Source organism: Hevea brasiliensis, chromosome 10, assembly GCF_030052815.1.
Source record: "Hevea brasiliensis isolate MT/VB/25A 57/8 chromosome 10, ASM3005281v1, whole genome shotgun sequence".
Classification (NCBI taxonomy): Eukaryota; Viridiplantae; Streptophyta; class Magnoliopsida; order Malpighiales; family Euphorbiaceae; genus Hevea; species Hevea brasiliensis.
The window spans coordinates 3,692,088-3,711,833 of record NC_079502.1 but is presented as its reverse complement, the minus strand read 5'-3'; the positions used below and the strand labels follow the sequence as shown (position 1 = coordinate 3,711,833).

Genomic DNA, 19,746 nt, shown 5'->3' with positions numbered 1-19,746 from the left:
AAGTGAAATATCATGAGAAAAAATAAAATGAAAGAAGTTTGACTAGAACCTTCATAATTTTGATGCAAAGTACATCATGGGGTGAAATATTTTGAAATCAGTTGTGAGAGAGCATTAACAACGATTATTTTTGCAACTCTGCTTGTGCCATGCAAATCTTCATCCTCAGAACCAACAGACAAAATAAGGTAGCCTTGAAGAAAGGTGTAATAAACTACCATTTCTTGAATGTAAAAATTTTGAATGTTCAAAATAAATACACCAAAAAGAAAAGAAAAGAAGGGAAAAGTTATAATCATAAAAGGGGTTCAGAAAGCTCCATTTCATTTGAACTCTGTTGTTGCGCTTCAGGTTTGTGCAAGCCCACAAAGTCATGTCCAAGCCACTGCCATGGCCAACATACATATCTAGGACCATTTCGGCCCCTCGAGTCTTCTCGAGTTTCAAACTCATCAAGCTGATGGCTGAGCTCCTCTACTCTATCCCTCAGTCTAGATGCCCTCATGTCAGCTAATCTCAATGACTTCTCAGCAGCCTCTCTTGCTGCCATGGCAGCAGCCGCTGTCTCTTCTTTGAGTTTTAGCTTTTTCTCTGATTCTAACATGACTATCCTTGTCTCTTCAACTTCCTGTTTAAGTGCTGACAGCTGCATGTACATAAATAAGGCCATAATAATTAGGCACAGAAACCTTAATTAGAGTATAAAAGGAGAATGGAACTCATAATATTTGCTTCATCTATCACGCTGCTCTAGATCCAACATAGACATTTGCCATGATACTAAAATCAAAGATGCTTCACATGTTTCAGTCTGTAAGTACTTAAATTCATACTAGAACTATTGAATTTGGAAAGAATGAAGGATCAGATCATAATCAAACTATAACATAAATCTGCAAATTTTTCATTCTCTCTCATTACCTCATGTTTTTCAATTTTCTATTCAAACATTTTATCCTTTCTTCAGCCAACACTACAATATTTTGCTTATTATAGCCTATTAGTGTTCCCAAGATTTTGCAAGCTTTAAAAAAAGAGCCTCTCTAGCACTAAATTATTCTCTCCTGTCAAGTACAATCATTTGCCTTTGGAAGTTCAATGACATAACTAGTTTATTAGAAAGATCTAATCAAATTCCATATATGAGAAAGGTGTTGTTCATACGACCAACAAACCGTCAGATGAACAGTTTGATATAATTTTATGGCTGAGTTGTTGATCATACCTGAGTGACAAATTCCTGTTCAACAGCTCGACCAGCAGCAGCCTCTTGCTCTGCTGCTACTTTCCATCTTGTAATTTCTTCTTCAGCAGCAGCAATGTCCATCATTAACCCTTCAACCTATAACGCCAAGGGAGGGGAGGGAGTGATAATCGTTTCAATAAAATGGACCAAGATGAAGTCATGGGTTTTTCTCAAAACTAGTCCAACAGTGCAGTTCACTACCTAACATTCACAGAAGCTCCTAGCATCCAATGAAAAAAGAAGTGTTAAATTATCAAACTGACTGACAAACAATAACAACTCACATTTTCATTTGCCACTCTCTCCTTCTCTTCAAGTTCCTCTATTCTACACATTCTATGGTCCAGCTCCTTTGCTTGAGCCTCAATATGCTCTTTAAGTAAACTCGCTTCTGCCCTTAACACAGTAACATGACACATAAAAGAAAGAAGTATCTTTCAGGTACATAAACAGGATTAAAAAAAAAATATCATTCTCACTTTCTTAGTATGCAGACTTATGAGTTCAAGTATGTTAGAAGTACCTCAATTCCTCTACAGAGTGCTGCAGCTCAATGATCTCAAGCTGAGATGTCTTGACAATATTCTCCAAAGCACCAGCCTGTGTACAACGTATGAATGCAAGAACAAATTAGGATGTAGTACACAAAGCAAGACTCCAAGATCATTAAACAAATAAACTGTAAAGAGCAGTTACCAAAGTGTATATTTCATTCTCTTCCGTATCTAAAGAGCCATCTTTATCTTGAGAAGTTGGAACCTTATGGTCCCCAAGAATCTTACTGAATTTGAAATCTATGCCAGCCTCTCTTAAGCCGTTCTCTGCAGCTTTGAACAATTCGTTCGTTTTGGAAGATTGGTTTAGTTTCATCCTCTTTGACAAAGTACTTCTAAGTAGAGATCCAATATGGTTTTTCTCCTTAACCAATCGACCTATTGTTTCATTCAAACTCTTCGCTTCATGACTCTTCTCCTCCAGCAAATCCCTTGTTTTTTCAACAACAATTCTAGTTAACTCATAAATTGATTCCATACCCGCTAAAGAGGCGCGTACATTCTCCTCCATGTCTGTACGTTGTGGAAGAAACAAGGACTCTGACAACTCCGAATCCAGATGATTAGTATCAACTATCTTAATAACATCATAAAGCCGGTCATGAATTTTGGCCACTAAATTCAACTGATCAATCAATAAAGGCCTCTGCAATTCCATCCTTGACTCCAAATTGATCAACTTATCATCATACTCACTAATTAACTCCCTCAGCTCCAAAGCTTCGTTCTCTACCAAATGTGTCTTCTTAAACATCTCTCTCTCAATCGCAGAAACCTTCCATTCCTTTTCCACAACACTCTTCTCTAAATTCTCAATTAATGATGTCTTCTTCTCCACTTCATCCCTTAATCCACTAATTGTAGCTTCAAGCTGAGAAACTTCAATGGCAATCTCGTAATTCCTCTGCTCCATCTGTTCTCTTGCTTCATTTCTAGATTTTGCAGTGGCATCAATCTGCCTAAGGAGCTCCTCAACTATCTCATTTGTCCTCTTAATAACCCCATAAGCAACAGCCGGCAATCCAATGTATTTCTGCGACCTAGGCAACCTTGACGCAGCAAAATTCTTGAAGTTACTCACTTTCCCAGATATCTTCTCAATTCCGCTAACTAGCATATGCCTCGAACTTTCAAACTCCGATTGCAATCCATCCCTACCTTTCACCGCCTCCTCAAATTGCTTCGCAATCTCATCTCTCTGTTTCACAGACTCGTCCTTCTCTTTCAAAGCCTCTTCCTTCTCGCGCACAGCTTCGTCCCGCTGCCTCCCACACTCGTCTCGCTTCTTGATCGCTTCATGCGCGAGCACCTTCAACCGATTGAACGAAACCTGCAATTCCGACTTGGACGTCTCGGCTGCCTCGCGAGCAGCTCTCTCGCGATCAAGCTCGGCAAGGAGCTCGCGATATCTATCTACAGAAACATCTTCCAAACTCGGAGTTCTAACAACGATGGGCACCGGATCCTCCCCCTCTACATCGCTCAAAACGACGTCGTGGTCGTCACCGTCATCACTGGCCATTCGAGAATGAATTGAACTAACACAACAGTCTCTGTTTCTCTGTTCCTCAGCAAACACAACAAACAATGAAAGATACCAACCAACCAACCAGCCTCTGTTTCTCCGTTCCTCGTAGAAAAGAAAATTTCACCAAAATAAATTAAAATTAATAGAATTAGTTTTGGTGCGCGCAGGTGCATAGACTATCGTGTTTGAAACGGTGTTACGACTTACGACTTCTTGTTGTTATTGGATTACAAGAGAAGAACGCCAGCGTCAACGGTCGGATTCCGTCGCTTATCAATTGATATAAATATAATAAAGTAAATTGTTATAATAGTGTTGATATTTTTATAATAAATTTATGTAGTGATGAAAATAATAATTATTTTTTTTAATACGAAAGAAAATAAGATAAAAGGATAATTTTTATTTTTTAATTTAAAATTTTATTATAATAAATCGGAGAGATTTTTGTGAAATAAAATTAAGATTCATAAATCTTTTTAATAATAAATTAAAGTTAAAAAATAAAAGTAAAATATAGAGCAAAATTTAGAGATATGCTATAAAAATTATCTTTTTATTTGATTCTAATTAATTTTTAAATTTAAAATTTTATAACTCTAAAAATAATCTATTAAATCGAAAATCATAAGGCTCAAAAAAACAAATTAAATTGATTAGTAACTTAAAACTAATAAAATAACGCCTATTATCTTTGACTTACTAATATAAGGTTATGAGATTAAGAACTATTAATGCTTAATTAAAAAATAAAAGAATATAATTGAAATAATGAATTTATTATAATTAGCATGCTAAATCTTTTCTCCCTTTGCTTTCTCAATTGTTCTTACTAAGAGAAAAACACAATTTGCAGCGGCAGACATAGCTCAGTTGCAATTGCATATTTATTGGACTTAAAGATCCAAAGAGCTCAATTCCTCATCCTCTGCCTGTGCAATTAAAAAAATAAAAAGATAAATTAAATAGTGATTTTTATTCTAATTTTAAATTGATTGTTGAGTTTATAGAAAAAATAGATTAGACTTAATTTCACTAAAAAATTAGATCAAGAAGAGGAGATTTGTCTTAGTTTTATATATAATATAAATACCTCATTTCAAACTAACATGGGATAGTAAAATTTGACAATTGAAATTTGAGAGAAAGGATGATAATGTTGATTCTGACATTTTTCTCCTCTTAAAATCGAATCAAAATTCAATTTGATTTTATTTTGTTCAATTTTATATTTATTTAATTTGATTATTTTTAAATCAAACCGACAAAACAAAATCAGTGATTATAAACATAAAAAATGAAAGTCGACTCCAATCACTTCACTAGGGGTGAGTATTCGGTTCAAATCGAACCAAATTAAATCATAAAAATCGAATTATATATCTTAAAAACTGAACCGAGTCGAAATGAATGAAAAATTGAATCGAACCGAACAGCTCTATTTTTGTTTGGTTCGATTCAAATTAATCGGTTTTTATTTTTTATTATTTTTTAATTTAGACTTGATTTTCAAGTTATTTGATCGAATTTTAACTTTGGTTTGAACCTAATAACCATTAATCAATGAAATTAAACAACATATATATATAATTAAATAAAATTCATAAATTCTCCATAAAAATAAGTCAATTTAAAAACTAATTCGGTTTGATTTGGTTTGATTTGAATATATAAAATTATTATTCGGTTCGGTTTAATCAATTTTTTCTCTCTTTAAAATCGAATCAAACTAAAATAACTGAAATTTTTATAATATAAAATCGAATCAAATCGATTAAATCGAATTGAATAGATTCGATTCGATTTTTTTATTTAAATTGAAATTTGCTTTTCCCTACACTTCACTATGTAGACACGTAGTCTACCCCGAGTCTTGTTTGTTACCATTGTTACTTTCCAATGATTTTGGTAGACTTGAAAGCTTCCTTGAATGTGTTTGTTAGAAGTCTACAAATCCCCATTGCCGAAAAGTGCAAACCAGCCATGGCCTATGCACAACAAGCACTTGTTGGACGGTGCTCTATGGAGACTGCGTGTTTGAGGCTAAACGTTTCAGCAAAATGCTTCATTGCTTATCACTAGCTTTTGTCCCCCATTGCACTCTACTCCTACATATGTAAGAATTGAGACCACCCCAATAATGCCCACTTTTTCCTCCTACGGCTACACATGGTTGAGCAATGTTGCTGTTTAATTTGTGGGGGCTCCGTGTGCTTGACTCGATTTCTATGTATTAGCTTTTTAATTTATTTAAAAAAAATTAGATAATGAAAAATATTGGTGTAATTTTCTTTTAGTAAACCACTAGTATCTCTTCACTTATTGAGTTAGATTTAATTCTACTTACATTAACAATGCCTATTATGAGGGTAAAGTACTTGTAGAAGAGATTTTCTTCATTTACAAGAATTAAGCACTCGATTTTATTTAAGGAATGTAGAGTTTTTTTATCATTCATACCAACATGTTGGTTATTGGTGCAATTATTTTTTAAGTCTATATTTATTAAAAATTTGATAATTTTATATACTTATAATAAATTTTTAAAATAATAAATATGAAAAGTAATTGATTGGAGATCAGAATCTATTAGACCGTGAAGCACGCCCAAACAATGAGAACCAAGGCCCAGCCATGTAGCCTACAAATAGCGGTAAAATTCGGGACCATGAGTTTTGAGTGGGTCCATTTTCCATTGTCTTTCTAATTTCTTTTGTTTGGTTAATTTTAATAATTCGTTGTGTATTTTATTTTTATTTTTTAATTTTAATTTATTATTAAAAAAAATTTTAATTTTAATTTTATTTTATAAAATTTTTTTTAACCTATAATAACAATTTTTTTTTAAATTATAGTATTATATTTATTGATATAGTTTTAACACTTTCTAATAAAAAAAGTAAATCTTTATTTTTCCTAAAAAGTACATCGTTATAATAGTATTGATATTTTTATAATAGATTTATATAGTGATTGAAACGATAAGTGTTTTTTTAGTGTAAAAAGAAATCAGATAAAAAAGTAATTTTTTTTTCTTAACTTAAAAACCTGTTACAATAAGTTAGAGAGATTTTTATGAAATAAAATTAAGGTTCAGAGATTTTTTTAGTAATAAATTGAAGTTAAAAGATAAAAGTAAAATACAGAGTAAAATTTAGAGACATGCTATAAAAACTATCTATCTTTTTATTTGATTCTAATTAATTTTAAAATTTTAAAATTTTATAACTCTAAAAATAATTTATTAAATCGATAATCATAAAGATCTAAAAAAACAAATTAAATTGATTAGTAACTTAAAACTAATAAAATAACGCCTATTATCTTTGACTTGATAATATAAGGTTATGAGATTAAGAACTATTAATGCTTAATTAAAAAATAAAAGAATATAATTGAAATAATGAATTTATTATAATTAGCATGCTAAATCTTTTCTCCCTTTGCTTTCTCAATTGTTCTTACTAAGAGAAAAACACAATTTGCAGCGGTAGACATAGCTCAGTTGCAATTGCATATTTATTGGACTTTAAGATCCAAAGAGCTCAATTCCTCATCCTCTGCCTGTGCAATTTAAAAAATAAAAAGATAAATTAAGTAGTGATTTTTATTCTAATTTTAAATTGATTGTTGAGTTTATAGAAAAAATAGATCAGAACTAATTTCACTGAAAAATTAGATCAAGAGGAGGAGATTTGTCTTAGTCTTATATATAATATAAATACCTCGTTTCAAACTAACGTGGGATAATAAAATTTGACAATTGAAATTTGAGAGAAAGGATGATAATGTTGATTCTAGCATTTTTCTCCTCTTAAAATCGAATCAAAATTCAATTTGATTTTATTTTGTTCAATTTTATATTTATTTAATTGATTATTTTTAAATCAAACCAACAAACCAAAATCAGTGATTATAAACATAAAAAATAAAAGTCGACTCCAATCACTTCCCTAGGGGTGAGTATTCGGTTCAAATTGAATCGAATTAAATCATAAAAACCAAATTATATATTTTAGAAACTAAATCGAATCGAAATGGATGAAAAATTGAATCGAACCGAATAACTCTATTTCTGTTTGGTTCGATTCAAATCGATCGATTTTTATTTTTGATTATTTTTTAATTTAGACTTGATTTTCAAGTTTTTTGATTGAATTTTAACTTTGGTTTGAACCTAATAACCATTAATCAATAAAATTAAACAATATATATATATATATAATTAAATATAATTCATAAATTTTTCATAAAAATAAATTAATTCAAAAATTGATTCGATTCGATTTGGTTTAATTTGAACATATAAAATTATTATTCGGTACGGTTTAATCGATTTTTTTCTCTTCAAAACCAAATCAAACTAAAATAACCGAAATTTTTATAATATAAAATCGAATCAAATCAATTAAATTTTAAAATCAAACCAATTAAATCGAATTGACTCGATTTAATTTGATTTTTTTATTTAAACCGAAATTTGCTCATCTCTACACTTCACCATGTAGACACGTAGTCTACCCCGAGTCTTGTTTGTTACTATTGTTACTTTCCAATGAATTTGGTAGACTTGAAAGCTTCCTTGAATGTGTTTGTTAGAAGTCCTAAACACAAATCCCCATTGCCGAAAAGTGCAAACCAGCCATGGCCTATGCACAACAAGCACTTACTGGACGGTGCTTTATGGAGACTGCGTGTTTGAGGCTAAACGTTTCAGCAAAATGCTTCATTGCTTATCACTAGCTTTTGTCCCCCATTGCACTTTACTCCTACATATGTAAGAATTGAGACCACCCCAATAATGCCCACTTTTTCCTCCTACGGCTACACATGGTTGAGCAATGTGGCTGTTTAATTTGTGGGGGCTCCGTGTGCTTGACTCAATTTATATGTATTAGCCTTTTAATTTATTTAAAAAAAAAATATTAGATAATGAAAAATATTAGTGCAATTTTTTTTTAGTAAATCACTAGTATCTCTTAATTTATTGGGTTAAGTTTAATTTTGCTTACGCTAGGGATGTTTATTATGGGGTAAAGTACTCTCAGAGAAGATTTTCTATATTTACCAGAATCAAACACTCGATCTTATTTAAGGAATATAGACTTTTTTACCATGCATACAATCTTGTTGGTTATTGGTGCAATTTTTTTTTAAAGTCTATATTTATTAAAAATTTGATAGTTTTATATACTTATAAAAAATTTTAAAATTATCATATTATAACAAAAAATAATATGAAAAATATGAAAAATAATTTTAATATTATAACAAAAAAATTAAAATTTTTAAAAGTTTTTTACTCACTAAAAAAAACTTCATTAATAGTTTTTTTTTCAACAAATAGATGAATCTTGAATTAATTAAAAATTAATTTGGATGGGAAGCATTTGGTATAAGGTTAAAAAATGAAAATTAAATATTACCTTTATAAGTTTAAATAGATAAAAAATAATTAATGATATAATAGTTAATCGTATTTGGTAAGAGGAGATAAATAATTAATAATATAATAATTAATGATGTTTGGTAGAAAAAAATTAAAAATTATCATATTAACATATTAAGCCTTGTTAACCTAGTCCTCAATGATTAATTTTAATGTCTAAAGAGGGGTAAATATCAACTAGGTTCTAACCTTAATTATTAGCATCCAAATACATAAATAAGAAATTAAAAAGTTACAAAATTAATAATTACTTCTTATTAATCTTGTATAAAATGCCTCAATTAAAAGAATATATGCATGAAGTACATGACATATGATTAGACAAATTATAAAATACACATGAAAATATGTGCTTTTTCAGTCACATATAAGACATATTTTCTGTAATTTATGAATGTGTCTATTTATTTATACGAGTGCAAAGAAAACTAAAATTTAGTATATTACATTCTTCAAATAATATAATCATAAAGTTAACACCATTTATTTCTTCAAGTTGAATTTATTTCTTCAATAATTCAACTTTATATATTTTTTTAATATAATTACTTCTGGCTAAGATTTGAATATCATTGCCACTATTGAGACTGTATGTAAAATTTGCCATGACATTGAGATGATGACGATTTTTTTTTCTCTAATTATAGGCTAATTTTTACAGGCCCATTAATGAGTAAACGAGGGCAGCCTATTAGGTTCCCTTTCCATGCAGATAAAAGGGTGGGACAAGAGTTGCGAAACTGTCCACCTTTTACTCGGTGCCCTTTCCAGGCAACAATTGAGGAAGCTCCCAAACTCGTGGGATGCCTGTTTTGGCAAGCTAGGGAATTCTCCAAAACATATCACCATCGCAACCTCCATCCAACTCGGCCTCTTCCCAGGTGTGAAAAATGGGAAATGCCCTACAGAAAGCTCCCACAAAGTAACTCCAAGGCTCCACACATCTCCTGCATAAATATCCTTCTCCGACGATGACCCAAATGTTTCCGAGTCTAATCTTTCAGGACTCATATAAGCATATGTTCCCTGACTTCCCAAATTGTCGTAGCTCGTCGTACTACCATGGACAATTCTGCTAACTCCAAAGTCACCAATTTTCACTTTCATGTCCTTATTGACAAGAAGATTTGAAGGCTTGATATCTAAATGGACAATTTTGCATGCATGAAGGTAGCTAAGGCCATTTAGCGCTTGGTGGGCAATGTGGGCAAGTAAGGTTTCAGGGAAAGGACCATTAGCTTTAAGAAGAGTATCAAGAGTTCCAGCATCCATATACTCCATGAGAATTGCTTTCTCACCTGCTCTAGGCTCAAAAATTCCATGGCATTTAACAACAAAGGGAGAGTTAGTACAAGCTAAGATTTCCAACTCACGGGATACACAAGAGTTAGTGATGATATTCTCCTCCTCCTGAACCATTTTCAGTGCATAAATGGCTGAAGTTGGCCTGTGGCGTACCTTGCAGACAATGCCCTGGTTACCATGGCCAAGAACGCAGAGTTTTTCCAAGTCATAGAAGTCACCTACTAGCCCTTGATGAATTGTAACATGAGATAAAGGCTTAGGGAAGCAAGGGAAGGAAGGGCACGAGCAAATCTGGAGTTCTGGAAGGGGAAGCTGAAGATTTCTTTGCAGTTTTTGTCTCAAAAGAGCCATGTTATTACAAATTCTTTAGTTTCCTTTCCCTTGCACTGGATAAAAGGAAACAGTTTAATGGTACTTAGAATTTGTATAATTAATTTAGTACATTTGGTTCTTGGATTGCTACATATGTATATATAGTGAGATGAGAGGAATGTTATTGGTGGATTATGCAATTTTGCAATAAGATTAACAAAGATTCAAGTCAAGAATAATGATACCAAAACGAGGATTGATATATGGAGATAAGCTTCTAAGAAGTAACTAAATTAATATTAGTGGACATGTCACTATGGCACTCACTTTGAGCAACAATTAAAAAAAAATATTGCAGTTTTTTTGCCATCCAAAATGAAAAATAACCAGTTACTTTACTCAGATTATTATAACAGAAAAAATATTAATTTTTTGGGTTTGTATTTTTTTTTTATCTTATAATCTTTATTACTGAATTACTAAATTTTTATGAACAAAAAAAAAAGAGAAGACAGGTAACTTTTGTTTTTTTTTTATACAATTGATAATGATTGATATTTGGCTCTGTTTGTTTTATGGAAAGGAAAATATTTTTCTCATTTTCTAGAGTTTAAGGCATTCAGAAAAATAAGTCAATAAAAAATATTTTTCTAGCCAAAGAAAAAAGTAACTTATTTTAAAGGAAATGACTCTTTTTTTAAAAGAGAAATTTATTTTTATTTTATAGATTTTGATAATTTTATTAAAATGTGAAAATATTTATACATACATTATATAAATATATACCATTAATTTAACATTATAACTAAATAAAATAAAAATTTTTAAAAAAATATTTTATTAGAAAATATTTTTCATGAAAAACAAACAGAGCTTTGAACGCAAAACCTTATAACTTTATAAATAATTTCAGTACTATTGTACTAAAATTTTTGTTAAAAAAAAAATCAATGTTTAATCTGAATAATTCATAAATTAGTGTCAACTTTAATAAATATGTCTTTTGTCTTCTAAATTATAATTTAAATTTCAAATTTTACTAAAATGAAAAGATAATTTTTCTTTTCGACTCTCTTAATATGAATAATTTAGTTATTTTATCCATTTGCAAATTCTTTATAATTTTAAATACAAATATTTATGTGCTTATTTAACATTAAATCAAATTAAAAAATTAAAAATTAAATAAAAAAATTATAAAAATTGATCAACTTAAATCCACCTTCTTCAATTCGATTCAATTTGATTCGTTCTTAAATTTAGCAGAGCATCATCAAGAGGGCATATAGATGATAAATTGAACAAATGAACATAGCAATCAACAAAGTGGAGGCAACAATTTTGTAATTTCAAATTTATTCGAATTTACAATTTTATTAATACACAATCGATCAGTCAACACATTCACGCCAACGTTATCACACTTGGGTTATTTATGTTGAATTTTAAAGAAAAGGTGGAGGGGCAAGAAGCGTAATTAACAAAAGGCAAAAGGAGAGCGGCTAAGCTTCTGAATCGTGATTAAAGAGGAGAGGACTAACGAGGAACCAATAAGGTGAGGACTAATCGTGATTAAAGGTTGGATTGCTCATTATATATATATATATATATATATATATATATATATAAAGCATTTTCTACCTGTTTATCACATCATCATTTTTTGGTGGAAAGAAAAGGCAATTACAAATACAATCAAGTCCAAGATAGAGATAGTGTTGGGCTACCCACCCACGGCCCATTAGCCTTCCTGCGTACTAAAGAAGAAAGCGGGAAATCGAGTGAAAACTCCCTGTTAAATGGCGTTGGTGATGCTTGTGTTAGGATTTCCCCAGCCATGGTGCAAGTTCAAGGTGCTCTTCCAGTCTTCCCTTTGCCATTGCCCATTTTGATGTTGATGAAAAATGCGACCAAGAAACTGATAAAAAATGCGACCGAGAATGTGAGAAAGAATTGGACGCCAAAACCCATTTCTTCTATCAAAGACTGCTTCTTTCGTTGCAAGTAAGAGTTTGGGGAGTCTGCAAAGCCACAAGGGGACAATGGGAACCCACAAAGGCCGTAATTGTTTTCATATCTGGATCTTGCCGAACGTGGTATCTTGACCACCACTAGGATTGGACCGGAGAGATTATTGTTAGAGACATCCGATCACTAAGAAATGAGACAGTCCCTAAAGATCTTTGGGATAAATCCTTGAAGATTATTATGAGAAAGATCCAAAACGCCAATTTCTTTCAAACCTACAAAATTATAAGGAAAATTTCAATTTATCTTGTCGTGTCCCAAGTTTAGGAAATGCAAATGGTTCATGGAAACAAAATTGTCGTGATATTCTGACAGGAATTGTGTTTAGATTAAGGTATATCATGCTGCCATTGCTATCAAATGTATAAATTGTCATGCTAGAGTAAATTCTGGTGGAGGACTTGGGTTATTTATATTGAATTTTAAAGAAAAGGTGGAGGGGCGAGAAGCGTAGTTAACAAAAGGCAAAAGGAGAGTGGCTAAGCTTCTGAATCGTGATTAAAGAGGAGAATACTAACGAGGAATCAATAAGGTGAGGACTAATCGTGATTAAAGGTGAGGACTAATCGTTGGGAAGAAAGATAGAGTGCGGCCTGTAGAGCACATGTAACGCACAGTCGGGTTGCTCATGCAGCGGATCTCTCTCTATCTATAGAGAGAGAGAGGGAGATGTGAAAGTAATAGCCTTATGTTTTGGCCACCCCTCGACTTACGGCCTTTACGCTACTACTACTGTGACGTGAGCGGTTCAAATTGGTTTGATCTTTCCCAATTTTCTTGGCCGGAACTTGTACGCAGCACTTATACGGAGGTGCATGCATAAAGATTTGGAAATCTTTTTTTATCTGAATCTTAAGGACAGGACCCTACCCTATTCTCGAACCCTCTGCCGAGCCCGCCCCTGCATTTCCTTTTGAAGAGGGCCAAAGAAAAGAAGGGTCTCCACTGCCAAATGATCTTTCTTGAATTTCTTGAGCAGGTCGATCCTCCCCTCCCCTTTGTTTTAGCAACTTATCCTAAGGTCTCCTCGCCAAGAGCTCCCCGGCGACGACAGAGGAACCAACCCGCCTGCTGTGGCGGGGCGCTTTTTTGTTTCACAATAAGACCTGGATGATTATCCCTACCCTCGGTAGCTTACGAGTTTACGTCCATCCCTCGTCGGGTACAGTTTCCTTTAGATTTCTCCCTACACCTACCTAGGAGCACCCCTTCCTGCATATCCATACAAGACCCGAGTAGGCGGGTCGAGGTCCTACGAGGTACCCACTACTCGGAGTACCCTCCCAAAAGGAAAAAGATGTGTCTGTCAGGTTCGGTTCTTCTTTATTGGGTTGGGCGGGTTCGACCAGAAATGCTATGCTTACACACAAGACTACCGCTCTTCCCGAAAGCTTCGCGGCGACTACTTTACGACGACGGACGATCGCCCGTAGGGGGTTTACTGCACAAGGCCCCTACAGAAAAAAAGCTTTATCCCAGCGAATAGAAGATGCTCAACTCCGCACAACATAAGGATTAGCACGCTTTCGGGAAGAACATAGAATAGTAGAGGATCCAGCATGCGGAACACAGCGATCATTAGAAATTCACGAATTAGAGATGCTATAATATACTCTTTTCCATAACTTCTCATACCAGACCAACCCACTGAAATGCAAATAGGGATCAGAAATGTGGTCAATATCACGAAGAATAAAGAGATACCGTCTATACCCAAATAAAAATTTATGTTCTCATAAGGAAGCCATCGAAGGCTTTCCACAAATTGAGATTTGGCCGTAGAAGGATCGAATTGTATCCGAAGAACAGGGGAATACAAAAAAGTAATAAGAGAGGCACACAGACCAATCAATCGTATCGATCGTATTCTTGAATTTGGAATGAAAAGAGGAGTAATGCTTCCTAGCACGGGACATAGAATAGGACCACTTAGATCAGAATAGCATTCACAGAAATGTTCTAACATAGAGTAGAATCGAAGATTGAAGAGATTAGTTGACAATAGTAAAAAGGTGGGCGCCTAATTCCAATACAATAGGGGTCTATCAGTGCAAGTCAGTTGAAGACCGTGATTGATGAGTGGGTAGGTGGCTTAGGTCCACCTCTCGCTCAGTGGGAAGTAATGAGGCTAGTCTCCCCCCTGAATGAAGAAGTAGTGGGCCCCCTTCCCTTCGGCCCTTTATTTAGATTCTTTTTATTTTTGAATTCTTTATCCAATTTCTAAAAAAATCTCTCTGGCAAAAGGCAATTCGTCTCCTTCGGACCCTTGCCTTTTTTCAGGTAGCTTTCTTACGCCTATTCAGCTAGTGGGGCATTAGTCATAACTGAAATTCGTCGAAGAAAGAAAAAAGAAAGAAGATGAAGAAAGGGAAGTTTTGTCTTTCTCCAAATAAGAGAACAAAGAAACCACTAAAAAATGAAAGTTAGATAAAGAAGTTTTAGTAAGAACTAGCACTAGACTTCTTCCCCCTTTTTGACTTTTCCTCTCTCTTTTTGTTTGTGCTTCCACCCAGGCTTTTCATTCTGTTTTATAGAGAGACTCGAGGAAAAATGGAATAATTTATATAGATATGGAAAGGTGAGAAACTTTACCCAGCATACGAAAAAAAATCCAAGATGACGGCTTTCAAAAGACGAGGTAGGACAGGGAGGGGGAGGCTCTCAAAACCAAACGAGACTAGAAGGAATATGGGAATTAGCACCATTCCTATGAGTGCTTTTGCCTCGAAGAGCCAACAAAGGGGCAGCCCTCTCTCTCTATCTTGGTCTCGGTTTAGCATCATCATATATCGATCTGGAGAAAATTTGGATTGGTTGTAGTGCGGATTAAGGAGCTGCTCCTCCATGTTGTGGTTGTGGAGGTGGGGGCTGCTGCCTCCCTTGGTTTTTTTAGAAGTATCCCCATTTTTTTTATGGGCCTGCCGAATCCTGAAAAATGGGTTCTTGGGGAAGCATGCTAGGGGAGGGTAGGGGCTGTCGTCGCCTGATAGAGGCAAAAGCCGGGCCATTGGAGCTATCTAGTCGAGTGTGTCGATTGAAAGAGGAGGGGAGACAACTCAAATGCCAGCGCAAAAATAGAAAGAGTTGTGCCGTTCAAAGTTGAATTCTTCTAAGATCCATTGCTCGATTTTGCATGCTCTGTTCCCAAAATGCATAGAGACTTGCGAGGGCAGATCCGAGTTGGTTGGTTCGAAAAGTCATGATGGGAGAGGCAGGCTAACTTAAATAAAATAATATACTGGTGCTACTAAAAAATCTTATGAATCGCGCGTGGCACACTTTCTATATCTCCTCTGTCTACAAGGTGAACAGTTTAGCTTACAGCACAGCGTGTTCGCCACCACACTGGCTGGCTGGTGCATTGACCTTACCGTAAGAGGGCCAGCCAAGAGGTATGACCCTTCGATTGGAATAAAACGCCCCATATCTCGTAACAAGCTCCGTGTGGCATTTCCTTTTATAAAGTCCGTATAACTTCTAACCAAAAGATTCATTCTTTATGAATCAAGTACCATTCAAAGAGTGCATTGCCTCTTTATTAATGAAGAAGAGAAGGGCTTTGTATAGACACCCTTGAGCCATGTTATGTTTGTCGCCCTAGGCACACCATTATTTCATTTCATTCTATTTATGGGTTCTAGCTCCAAAGAACATATACATGGAGCTATGTCGACTTACGTACGTCTTGTTGACACCAAACGATTAGGTATACCGTGCCACGTATCATCCCCTCGAGGAGAGAAAAAAAGAAAAGAAAAGATATAGTGATCGTGTCGTAAGACCTTGTTCGTTTCTACTTGACGTTATTTTCCTCGGTTTTTTTTACATTAAAAACCATAAGGTGCTAGCTTACTTAGCGCTTGCGCTAAGGACAGAGTCAAACTTAGATTTGAAAAAAAACTCCGCCGGAGTACGCATGTTGCTCTTTGATCTTTAGTAAAAGCGGATTAAGCCAAAAAACATTTTTTTTTTGAAAAGTCTCAACGTCCTCATTGAGAGTCGCTCTGCGACGTCCGATGTCTCGACTTGGTCTTGAATCGTAAGTTTCACTGTTCCCGGCTTGCCTCGCTTTCGGGTTGGCTCTTCTACTTGACTAAGTAGTATTCCACTCATGTGATGGGTGTATGGGCTAGCGCATGGTGCGGTCAGCTATGATATACTCAATTTCTTCTTTAGTAGGTTCACCTACAACATCTGGTGGTGCCCTCACAGGCACGTTCCTCTCTGGGTCGGTCTGGTCTAATCGAAGTCAACTGACTCACATGGAATACGGGGTGAGTTTTCACCGAGCTGATCACTTGAGTCTATAGGCTACCTCTCCTATCCACTTCTCTACAAGGTCTACTTTCTTCTTCCTTCAGACCAGGCCAAGCCTTTAGGTTGTTTAAGTAGGTTGGGCTAGGTTTGGTTGATCTTTTGGAGTTATCTCCAAGAAGGGTCGTTGCTCCCTTCATACGCCTTGCTGCTTTATCTAAGTGGGTTTGGGCTAGGTCATTGTGATCCTGCCACCTCTTGGAAAAGTAGGCTGATGGGCAAGCCCCCTCTTTTCGCAATGGTGTGGGGCGTCAAAGGCTGTTGCCCTGTGGCCAACTCGAAGGGGCTGAAGTTCGACGCAGAGCTTTTTGGTTGTTAAGTTATAGCAGCACTGAGCAACATCCAACAGCTCCAGTCCTTCTGCACTAAAGTGCCTTAAGTAGCCCTCGAGGAGTCCGTTTATTCTCTCCGTCTGAGCTTTCAAAGATATACCAACCATAGATATCTTACCATTAGATACCGACAATCGTCTTCTAACATTACCGACCTTTAAATATCGGGTTTTCAAAAATTTCACATATAAATTTCTCATCATTGGAGGCGAGTTTTTCTCTTTCTATATTATATATACTTGTATGTAACTATGGATAGTGACGATATTCAATTGGTCTCACCTTTCGATAACTTCCTTGGCAAATTGAAACTCATGTCTTTCTTTAATCAGTTACTTGCCCCCTTCTCCTACTATTGATTCAATTCCAAAGATGGAGGAAGTGTTACCCAGCGTCGAAGATAAAACCTTTTCCTCCAAGTCTACTACCTATCATCAATCATTCTCTTCCTTTTGTATAGCTTTTAGTCAGCATGAAAGTAAGCGAAAGCAGGTAATATGAACTAACAAGAACTATAGCTCTTAAACGCATCGAGAAAGAGGGGTGGAACAAAGACCTTCCCAGTCTATCGGGACTCTACCTCTTTGGTTTGTTCTTGTCTTGGGCTTAACTCTATGAATCCCGGGAATCTTTCCTTCGCTCTCCTACCCCCCCTTTCTTTATTCTGTCTAGGCGACATAAATGTCTTTTAATGGGTCTTATGTCACCTCTCCTATTGTCGTGAGCATGAAACCATCAAGAGTCAAAGCTGAGACAAGGCTAATCGTGATGTCTTACTCTATTATAATGGATACCCTTGCTTACTTTAAGCTGGGTTGCCCATGTTCGAAGATCTGTAGTTTTGATAGCAATTCCTCTTTGTTTACATGCTACCCTCACCCCAGGTAAACCGAACCCGTAAATTTTACTTTATCGGAGTTCCTTCTTTCTTTTGCCTCCCCAATCAGATCTAATGGTGGCACTTAGGATTGGCTTTCTTACTTCTTTTATGTCAATTAAGACATATATCAAAATGGCATGAAATGAAAGCCTACCTAACCTATAAAGGGTTTGTACCAGTACTTCTTGAAACTCCAGTTTTCCAATGCTTGTTTTCGTCCCCTGCTTGGCCAATTCAGATTCAACAAAGACCTTCCCTACTCAGTTTGTTTGCCAATGCGTGAACTTCTTTTTTTTTTTTCTAGACAAAACCATGCTTCTTCCGCATCAACTGGTGATTCTCCCCTAAAGTTCAATTAGTTAATTAGTAAGTTCCGTCGCTCCCAACCAGTTCTTCTTCGACCGCGAGTGAACCATAGCCTTTTCCTGAGATAGCCTTTTCTTTATTGTCGAGTCAGTAAACAACATCTTCTTTTTGTTTACAGAGCTTAGTCCTTATTCTCTTCCTCTATCTAAGTGAAGAATTTCTTCTTCAATCGTTCTTCGCCAAGAGTGGTTTGAATCCAAGGAGAGTTTTCAAGTGGTCAAGCAAGTTCGAAAGTCATCGGGTAAGTTTTTATAGTTCCAGGTTAAACGTACTAAATCTTATTAGCTTATTGCCATTGTAGTGAAATCCTGTCCCAAAGTAGTGAGAGAAGGATTTGCTTCTCTTAAAAGAAATCGATTCTTAGAATAGAAAGACTTGGTGGCGAGAACTAGGAATAGCCATTTCGCTATCGCTGCTAACTCGTTTAAAGAAAGTCAACCCATGCGCCAATCGATGGTTCCGAGTTCGTTCTATTAATATTAAAAGAAAAAGTAGCCTGGCTCTGGCGATTCCTCTTTCAATGATTTGGCTTGTACGCCACTAAATAAATAGTTTAGTGATGGCTTTTGACCAAGATAACGAGCTAGCCACAAAAGCTATCACCGAAGAAGGTAACCCGAAGCAGACAAATGAAGTCGAATTGGCCTAGCCTAACGGTTCTCAAGAGAATTCCTATTTCGTGCTAAGCTAAGGCTCAGCCCGGTTATAGCATTTGAAAGAGCAGCAGATTCGTTCACAAGATCTAAAAGCATTCATTCCGAGTCGACAAGGGGCAGAAGAGCTTACTCAAACTTTCCCATAGTCACAAACGAAAGCTTTGCCAAAGCAAAGAAAGCATCATTAACAGAAGACAGCGAACAAATTTGATCTACCAGAATGTAGATCTTTTCAATATGAAAAAGGAAATTAGAAAAGGTTCCTATAAGTTATCTCAATTACAAGTAAAATCGGTGCGAAGCGTTTTTGACTCGTTGAGCTTTATATGCTTCAAGCGCAAGAAGTTTGAAAATCCTAGAATCAGAATCCCAGGACAGTTACATTTCCATTCGTCCCTTCAATGCCAGTTCCCATCGATGGGATAAGGGTTTGGGATTTGGAGTTGAGGATTTGATCCCATCCCTTTATTTAGAAGGGAGTAACTTGACTTCAAGCCGAAAGCCAGTCAACCTCCACACCAGAAGACGAATCCGAAGAGTCTGAAAGCAAAGATGCTTGATTAAAGCTAAACTAAAGGTAAGACTGCCTGACAGCTCTATCTACTTTTTCTTTAAGAGCGAGATCGAAGTAAGAGGAGTTTCACGCTAATTGACTAACTATATAAAGTGGGGAACTAAACCAATAAGAATAAGGAGTGGCAAGAAAGAGAGCATCCCAAAGCGAAAGAAAGAAGAGCTGACTCTTGAACATGACAAATCGCTGAGTCAATTACGAA

The 19,746-nt window shown here is 35.2% G+C and overlaps 3 protein-coding genes across 3 annotated transcripts; all 3 read right to left on the bottom strand.

Annotated features, from left to right (window-relative positions):
- Positions 1-194: 194 nt before the first annotated feature.
- On the bottom strand, positions 195-3,552 carry LOC110650898 (uncharacterized protein At3g49055-like). Its single transcript, XM_058128923.1, has 5 exons — positions 1,943-3,552; positions 1,770-1,846; positions 1,531-1,642; positions 1,226-1,342; positions 195-646 (listed from the first exon to the last, which is right to left on the bottom strand). Exons 1-5 carry the CDS (start codon positions 3,320-3,322, stop codon positions 296-298), a joined length of 2,037 nt encoding a protein of 678 aa, XP_057984906.1. The 5' UTR covers positions 3,323-3,552; the 3' UTR covers positions 195-295.
- Positions 3,553-9,443: 5,891 nt separating this feature from the next.
- Positions 9,444-10,433, bottom strand: LOC110650872 (mitogen-activated protein kinase kinase 9-like). The gene has a single exon (XM_021806014.2). The coding sequence runs from the start codon at positions 10,431-10,433 to the stop codon at positions 9,444-9,446; it is 990 nt and encodes a 329-aa protein (XP_021661706.2).
- A 3,427-nt stretch (positions 10,434-13,860) lies between these two features.
- Positions 13,861-14,411, bottom strand: LOC131169462 (NADH-ubiquinone oxidoreductase chain 4-like). Its single transcript, XM_058128695.1, has one exon. The coding sequence runs from the start codon at positions 14,386-14,388 to the stop codon at positions 13,861-13,863; it is 528 nt and encodes a 175-aa protein (XP_057984678.1). The 5' UTR covers positions 14,389-14,411.
- Between the last annotated feature and the right edge of the window lie 5,335 nt (positions 14,412-19,746).

Coding starts and splice junctions, on each gene's coding strand:
- LOC131169462 (XM_058128695.1), bottom strand. CDS start 14,388: ATGTTAGAACATTTCTGTGAATGCTATTCTGATCTAAGTGGTCCTATT.
- LOC110650872 (XM_021806014.2), bottom strand. CDS start 10,433: ATGGCTCTTTTGAGACAAAAACTGCAAAGAAATCTTCAGCTTCCCCTT.
- LOC110650898 (XM_058128923.1), bottom strand. CDS start 3,322: ATGGCCAGTGATGACGGTGACGACCACGACGTCGTTTTGAGCGATGTA. Junction 1,343..1,530: donor AGAGAGTGGCAAATGAAAAT/GTGAGTTGTTAT, acceptor TTGGCGTTATAG/GTTGAAGGGTTAATGATGGA. Junction 647..1,225: donor AACAGGAATTTGTCACTCAG/GTATGATCAACA, acceptor ATGTACATGCAG/CTGTCAGCACTTAAACAGGA.